The 8840-nt window shown below is 44.5% G+C and overlaps 1 protein-coding gene across 1 annotated transcript in view; it reads right to left on the bottom strand.

The window, feature by feature from the left end:
* Positions 1-4485: 4485 nt before the first annotated feature.
* The window catches only part of ALG14 (ALG14, UDP-N-acetylglucosaminyltransferase subunit), a 42969-nt gene continuing 38614 nt past the window's right edge, over positions 4486-8840 (bottom strand). The window contains exon 4 of the mRNA XM_019531066.1: positions 4486-4952. Coding sequence (XP_019386611.1) covers positions 4722-4952 — 231 coding nt within the window. The 3' untranslated portion in view covers positions 4486-4721. The remainder of the gene's footprint in view (positions 4953-8840) is intronic.

Below are 8840 nucleotides of genomic sequence, written 5' to 3'. Positions count from 1 at the left end.
TCAAATTAAAATGGCAGAAAACACAAGGGTTTTAGATCAACTTTTTAAAGTGAATTCAACCCTTGGCATCCCTAAGCTGCTAAACTAGGTGAAACCAGTTACCTTGTTTTTACTGCTATCTTAATCAGGGTTACTTAGCTCAGGTTACCCAAACTGAAATAAGAACATAGGAATTTTTTTGTGGTGCAGACATACCTTTAGCTTTTTTGAAGGCCGAGTAGTTGAACTGCAAAGGAGGAATCATCTCGATCAGCTGCAGAACTGAATATTTTTCTGTAGTGAAGGACTGAAGTAGTTCATTTTCCCTGAGACGTTTTCTGTGAGTTAAACTGTTATACTCCAGAGCATTTTAAAAGGGACTTTACAAGTCCAAACATGTTAATGATTTTCTTTAAGATCAAGAATTCTCATGCAGAGTACAGATGGAACACCTCTGTTTGAAACTCTGCAGGCTCACCCAGTTTATCCATACAGAGTGTGAAACCACCTAAGCAAAGCAAAATTCTGCCCTGGGCAATACTGCTGGTAATAAACCCACCAATCCAGAAATTTTACAGGAAGAACATGATTATATGAGGTGAAGCAAGATACGTGGTGGGGATACAATTCGCTTCAGCTCTAAATAGGAACGGACAAGTATGTGTATGTACTTGTCAGCCTGGGAGTAGGATACATCATGCTGGTCTGTCATAAGCAGAAATCAGGGTTTTTCATTTCCCAAGGAAAAACATGGTAAAATCCAGATTTTTTTAATTTTAAGGAGAAAAATCTGGATTTTTTTTTCCATTAAAGAAGAAAAAACATGGGAAACAGTGGGTTTCCCCTTGCAGGCTGGCAGAGTTCCAGTCTACAAGGGGCTGGGGAGAGTGGGAGAAGGGTGGTCAGGCAGGGGAGACACGCACTTGTGTGCATGTACCACATGCATATGGCCACCAGGAAGCAGAGCAGCTCCCTGCAGATAAGTTTTGGGGGGAGGGGGACAATTAAGGCCACCATATTGAGGGAGAGAGGGAGTTGGGTAGGGCTAGAGCTGGGGTTGCTGCCCCGCCACGGTGGTGCATGGGGCTTGGGGCCCAGAATAGAAGTGTGGCTGCAGGGCCCAGGCAGGGAGCGGGGCAGGACTGCAGGTGGCTCCTACCAAGGGGGGCTGGGGTGAGGCAGTTCCCTGCCACTGCATGTGTTCCTGGGGGACATGGGGGGCATGTGCTCTCCAGAGTTGTGCATGAGGTGGATGCAGGCTATCTGCCCTGTGGGGCCTCTGTGGCCCAGCAGACAGGACCCAGTGCAGCAGAGTGAAACACGGAAGCTCAGTGGCCTGTGCTGCCACGACAAGGTGCCCCTTGTCTGCCCAGTAGCTGGGGGTGGTGGTGCAGAGTTGTGCCCCTTGCTGCTGCCAGGGTCCTGCAGGGGTGCTGTCAGGTAGGCAGGGGGTGCTTTGCTATGGCAGCACAGGGCTCCCAGCAGTAGCAGCATCAAACTTCCCTGCTCGGCTCCACTCTGCCCTGCTGTGCCAGGTTATATCCATTGGGCTGTGGAGGCCTGGGGGAGAGGGCAGCAGGGCAGGGAGCTCTGAGCCCGCAGTCTTCAGCCCCCATCTGTCCCCCTGATGGGTTCTGCTCCAGCCATGACACCGATGGGGGAGGGGGAGCTGGGATCCGCATTCCACTCCACTGCAGCAGCTGCCGTCTCCCATGTGTGGCAGCTGGGACTTGGGTGCTGCTGCAGCGGGAAGGGGGCTGCGCACCCAGTCCCTGGCCCTGTAGTCCTGGCAGCTGAGGGCTTCGTCCAGCTGGGCTGTGGACGTGGGGGGCTGTGGACATGGGGGGGCTATGGGCGGGAAGTGAGGGGCACTAGCAGGGCTGGGGGTTGGGAGTAAGGAGCAATGGCATGGGCAGGGCACAGGCTTATCACAGCTGCTCAGTGCCACAAAGCAGTGAAGGGGGTGAGGGGATGACAGTCACAGCTGCAGGGAGAACTCTGATTTTCCCATGATAAAAAAGCCAAAATGAAACAGCAAAAAGTAAAGGTATTTAGGATTTATTTTATTATATGGGAGTGGTTGAGGCACTGTGGGCTTCCAAATTGCTTTAAAATTGTAAATATATCAATAAAATAGTGTGTTCAACTGATCTGCGTGTATGTATGTATATGTATATAGGTGTTCAACTGGTACACACATGCACACACACATATATTGGTGGCGTTTCATTTTAATTCTGGAAAAACTTGGATTTGGGGGGTTTTAATCAGAATTTGTGATTTTTAAACAGAGAAAACCAGGATCCTGGGTCATGAGGATGGGGTTCAAGGGTGGGAATATTCATAGATTCTTTCTCTTGCACTGTATTAAGCTTTAAGGAAAGATCCCGAACCATTTCTTGCACAGGGAGTAGTGGAGGAGGTGATCTTCCCTTGTGCTTTCCCTTTTAGTCTAGTGCAGCAGAGGGCAGGATCTAGTGCAAAGAATACATTAGGTAACACTGTTATCTAAAGTCAAAGTTGCTTTAGCCATAATAAAGCACAGTGTCTCCCTTACTTACCAAACAGTCAGCTGCTGTGCAGAAAGTCCTGATAACATAGTCTTCATTCCAGTTAGTTTAGGGGGAAAAACCCTAAACACATTGACATAACTTGCATCAGGTCATTTTCAAGGACCTATGTGCCAGTCTATACAGGCAGTACAAAATCCCACAAACCTCTAATGCATTAGGATCCTTTAGTGCTAGCTGTTGTCCCAAATGTTATACATTCCTAGATACATTTGTAAGCAAAATTAATAGATACTTTCCAGTTGTGCCCCTCCCTCATGTAAGGATTATTAAACTGGTCAGATAAATTGCAACACTTGGGTCCAACACGAGAACCCTATTCCTGAAAAACACATTGGATGCATCCTGATGAGTACACATGTGCACTTTGCAGTGCCTCAGAGCTGTTTGAGGTGCTGCAAACTGCATGTAGCGCATGTGCATCTGCGTGCTGTGCTGCTAATTTGTAGTGGGGCTGTTGTTTTTGACACCAGGAGATCCATACTGGTGTTAAAGCTGTGTGGTGTGTGCGGCAGCAGCATGCAAAACCAGAAATGAAGCCTGGCTCCTCAGAGCCATGCTCTGGCTGCTGGCAGCCTCCAAGTGGCTGTATCGGTGTCACTGCTTCCCCACGAGGCCCCCAGGACCTCAGGTAAGGCTGCTGGGGCCAAGCACAGGTACTGGTCCCAACCTCCCCTACCTCACTCAGGTCAATTTGCTGTATGCCAGAGTGCATGTGCAGGGGTGTGCCCTGGGACAAAAAGCAGTGGCACAAATATGTGCTGCTGCTATATGTCCTGCGGCAAACATGAGCCCCTGAACATGCACGCTTATTTGGATTCAAGTACTGTTTCCTCAGACCCTTATTTACAACTACTATTTCTTATCAGAATAACCTCTGCAATTTTTGATCTGCAGAACAGATCTGGGAGAACAACTTTATCTGCAAGTGGTTTTATGATCAGCTGTTGCTTGGCTTGTACTTGGTCAGCTTGTGCATTCTATAAAATGCTTTTCTATGAGTTTTTTTTTCTGTGTGTGTGGGTACAGATGACAGACATGTTTACATTGCATTACACATGGAACAATGTATATGATTATGTTTTGTCAGATGAACTTGTAGGACTTAAGCAGACTTACATGTACTTAAATCTCCCACAGAACATGCATTTTAGTTGTGTTGATATGTTATTTTCCATGGAGCGAGCTCTCCTTCATTAGTAAATGTACACTGTATTATAGAAATGAAAAGTTTTGTTTGAAAAAACAAAAACAAACCCAAAATAAAATATTCAAAAAAATTAAAGTACAACAACCAAATAAACCTTCCCTGTCCTTGCCACTGCTTTTGCTAGCACCAGTAATGCAATGCTTACTTTAAACTTAACGCATGTGGCAGCAAATTAGGCCAAAACAGTTCAGTGCCCGATAGCAACATTTTGGTCTCTGTGCTGATAAGAAGTTTTAAGGACATGTTGAAATATGCATCTTTTGAATGTATATATGCTGCACCTTTATAATGACATTTGTCACTCTTTTTTAATTTACTTTAACAATTTAAACAAGGGGTCCTATAAGGTGCTCTTTGAATTACAGGAACATTTTTGACAAGTCAAAAGGAAAAATGATACTGGTTTAATGCTTTGGGGTTTTGGAAGGCTGTAGAGTGCAAACTGTCCTGAAGCCAACTTCCTATAACTGTTTCCTTTATGCTGCAGAGATTCACTAGGGACTTCACTCCTTGCATACAGGAAAAAAGTCTGTTGTATCAGAACAAAACTGTGTTTCTTTCAATTAAGACTATTACAGAAGGTTTCCTTAAACAGAATGTTAGAATTAATACAAATTCCCAGATAGTTATTTCTATTTATATCACTGGACACTGAATAGAATCAACAGTATTCCCTTACAACTGTAAGAGGGAACTGATGAATAAATTCATATGGTACAATAAATATGCATGTAGAAATGAGTTTATGCATTTCTTTTACTATTTTATTCCAGTCCACTTTCTATTACTGGCTCAGTTTCTTAATTGTACATTTGGCTTGCAATAACCAGTACATCTCAAATCAAATCAAGAGTTTCTAAAAATGAATTCCGTACTTAAAAACACATTTCTTTCCTTAAATATTAAGGAAGATCTGCTTACAGAAATATGAATTACTTATAAGTAAAGCTTATCTTTTGTTGTCATACTATTCGACCGAGATATTTAGATTTGGGATATTTTTCCTTCAGAGCAGGCCACTGAACAATGAAGTAATCCGAAAAGTAGTAAAGAATCTTTCCAGTCAGGGATAAGGTTTCTACTCGGCAGATGCTCTCCACATACACAATGATGACTTTCTTCAGTCCCAGTATCCAAAGAAGCAGGGCAGATATACAGACAGGAACACATGTTCCTGGTCCATTGCACAATATCTAAAAGAAATTAAATATTTTGGAACAAAAGTTAAACCTCAGATTTTTCTAATACTGTACAGAATAGAAAGTCTCCACAAACTATTACAAAGACAAAAATTAATAAAGATACTTATTAAAAATAAATGAAAATGAGACTATACAGGGAATCCAGCAGCACAATTTAAATTAACAGCCTGATGATTATGATTATGTTTAAAAGGGCTGCTAAAAAGATCACATTCTGAACTTTAAATGCTGCAGGGAGGAGGGAAGATTTTTCCTTTTTTAAAAGGTACAGCTCCCTTACAGGAAGGTTGTGGAATCCAATGCATCTTAGGAGCATTGCTAGTGGAACAAACAGACAAATACTGGCCTTTAGGCTAGGGACAGAAGTTATACACAAACCAGGTTAAATGATCAGAAACTGTTTTAAACCTGTAACAGCGCATAAGTTCAGTGCACATAAACCAGTTTAAAAATGGCTGAAACTGGTTTGAGATGAACCTGGTTGAATATAGTGTCAGAGCAGAGTGGAATGGGGTGCTCAGAGCTGCCGCAGACTGCACAGGGTGGGTGACGGCACCGGGGCTCGGAGGGTGGCCATAGCCCCCCAAGCCGTCCCATAGTGCCCTTGCCACGTGCTCTGCGTAGTCTGCGGCAGCTTTAACTGCCCCTCCCTCTCACCCCTGCCCACAGTGCAGACCCCCCACTGGGAAGAAGCTTGAGCATTCAGGACACCATGAGAGAGGATGCTGCCCCCATCAGGGTCACTCACCCCCTGACCCCAGTGGTAGGGTCAGGGCTGCAGCCAGAGGCCAGCCAGCATAGCTCCCTTACACACGGGGGCAGGGAGGGGATTTATTTTTCCTCTCCCTCTGGTGTCTGGGGGAGGGGGCAAGAAAGGAGCTTCTTCCGCTGCTTGCCCTGTGCAGGGAGTGAGTGATGGTAATGGTTGAGACGGGCAGACCCCAGACATGGTCTCCTGGGGGCAGAGGGGGTGGAGTCAGGAATAAATTTAATTCCTGCCCCCTCTGACTCGGGGGTTATGCTGGCTGCCGTCTGGCTGCACCTCTGCTGCCGTGGCAGTCAGGGGGGAGCACCAGGCAGTGCTGGTGGGATGGGAGGGGAAAATTAAACCCCCACCCTGGCCAGTTCACTTGAGGTTACTGCCAGGGCTGGCCACACCCCATCCCCCAGCACAACTTCCCTGTAGCCAAGCGGGTGCTCAGATGACCTCCAGCTTCTGGCCTGAACCACAGCAGGCATGTGCCTGCATTTTCTGAATGTCTATTTACTTGCAACTTGGTTCAATCTAGCGAGGTTAGACTAACCTGCAAAGACTGAATCAATTCAGGATCCAGCTTTTTGAATGTCTGTCCCTAGCCTTAGTGTCTAGGAAAAGCGAAGAATTTGTAAGTTTAGGGCACAGTAAGACCTAAAGAATTCAATTAGGATTTACTGAAACTGGCAATTCAGTTATATAAAGCTTCTGAACTTTGTCCCCAAATCAGCAACGCACTTAGCCGGTGCCTAAACACTTTGAATTAGAGCCTTTATCTGAGTATATTAGCTGGCTTGATAAATTGTTGAATCTTTTGAACAAGTGCTTAGCCTTCAGTATTTACCAAAACACCTCCATTTAAATGTGTTGTTATGCATGTTAATAATTAGCATTGCTTACCTGAGATCTAAGCCTTAAATCATTAGCACTTGTGCACTAGTCATCAGAGGGTCTCAAAGTGCCTTTACACACAATTATTTCTGAGATTGAAATATTCTTCTGTTTCACAGACTGTTAAACTATGGCACAGAATGGTCCAAGCTAACAGTTTTGAACTGGGTGCCTTCAGGCAACTAACCTATACTTATATCCTCTTCTTCCAAAGACAGTCCCAGTTTGGGGAGTTCGATTTCTTTCCTACATTGAATAAGTACCACGTTGGCAGAATTTTCTGTACAGTAGGAGATTAACTGAAAATGGGGAACACAGTCTAGAAGTCTTTTCTGCCCTTTTCCCCAGGCAGAAGAGTTAACAAACCACAAAACTCCCATTAATTTAGCACCTTGGAATCAGGTTGTTAAAGACTGTGTGTGAAATTTTATAATCTTAACATTCTGAGTTCACAGTTTTCTAGTTCCTAAAGATTTTACTGCTGTTTATTTTTTGGTAGAAAGTTCATTTACAATACAGTACATTTGACAGACTCCTCATAGTCTCTGGATGTCACATTCATTTATTAGATGCTCTGGACTGTCCAATTTGTCCACATGCTTTCTGTAGTGGGGGGCCCAACACTAAACACAGTACTCCAGATGTGGCCTCAAGAGTGCCAGACAGAAGGGCAGAATCACTTCCCTCTATCTGCTGGCAATGCTCCTACTAATGCAGCCCAGGATGCCAATAGCCTTCTTTGCAACAAGGGCACACTGTTGGCTTATTGTCCACTATAACCCCCAGGTCCTTTTCTGAAGAGCTGCTGCTTAGTGACTCGGTCCCCAGCCTGTAGTTGTTCATGGCATTGTTCTGTCCTAGGTGTAGGACTTTGCACTTGTCTTTATTGAACGTCATAAGATTTGTTTTGTTCCAATCCTTCAATTTGTCGAGGCCTCTCTGAATCCTAGCCTTACCCTCCAGAATAACTACTACTCCCTCCAGCTTGGTGTCATCCACAAACTTGCTGAGGGTGCACTCTATCCCATCTTCTAGGTCACTGATGAACATATTGAACAAAACCAGCCCCAGAACTGAACTCCAGGGCACCCCACTTGATACTGACTGCCAAACGCCATTGAGCTATTGCTTAGTACCCTCTGACACTAATGAATCAATGAACCAGCCAGTTTTCTATCCACCTTGCAGTCCATTCAACCAACCCATACTTCCTTAGTTTGTTTGCAAGAATGTTGTTGGAGACCATATCAAAATCTTTGCTAAAGCCAAGGTAGATCATATCCACTGGTCTCCACACATCCACAAAGCCAGTCACCTCATCATAGAAAGCAATCAGGTTGGTCAGGCATGATTTGCCCTTGGTGAATCTATGCTGACAGTCCCTAATCACCTTCTCCTCCTCCAAGTGCTTAGAAATGGATTCCTTGAGGATCTGTTTCATGATTTTTCCATGGACTGAGGTAAGGCTGACTGGTCTGTAGTTCCCTGGATCATTCTTCTTCCCTTTCTTAAAGATAAACACTATATTTGTTGTTTTCCAATTGTCCAGGACCTCTCCTGATTGCCATGAGTTTTCTAAGATGATGGCCAACAGCTCTGCAATCACATTGGCCAACTCCCTCAGCACCCTTGGGTGCATCCTGTCCACCCCATGGACTTGTATACATCCAGTTTTTCTAAATAGTCCCTAACCTGTTCTTTTGCCATTGTTGCCTGCTCACTTGTTCCCCAAACTGTGCTGTCAGGTGCAGTAATCTGAGAGCTGACATTGCCTGTGAAGGCTGAGGTGAAAAAGGCATTGAGCACTTCAGCCTTTTCTGTATCAGCTCTCACTAGGTTGCCTCCTTCGTTCAGTAATGGACCCATGCTTTCCTTAATCTTCCTCTTGATGCTAACATACTTGTAGAATGTTATCCCATTGCAATGCCTGTGTCATCTTCCCTTTTTCTCCATCATACACATTCCTGTGGCTTTTACTTGGAGAGGATAACTCTAAATTCCAGGTGTGGCTCCATGAATGTTGTCCACAAGATGTGCTACTTGCCTCCAAAAGATCACTTTCTGACATCAAAAACCTGCATCTTAGTTTGTCAGGCACAAGTCGCTGGCATTCAAGGAGTTAATCGACTGCTACCATTGAATATCACATATGATTTTAAACATTTTATAAAATAGTCTTGCTGACAGTGGAAGATTAATGTTTTGTGCATGCCTGAAATTGCTAGAGCAACATC

The sequence above is a fragment of the Crocodylus porosus genome, unplaced genomic scaffold, assembly GCF_001723895.1.
Source record: "Crocodylus porosus isolate Cpor-Errol unplaced genomic scaffold, CroPor_comp1, whole genome shotgun sequence".
Taxonomy (NCBI): domain Eukaryota; kingdom Metazoa; phylum Chordata; order Crocodylia; family Crocodylidae; genus Crocodylus; species Crocodylus porosus.
This window is presented reverse-complemented; position numbering and strand designations above follow the sequence as displayed.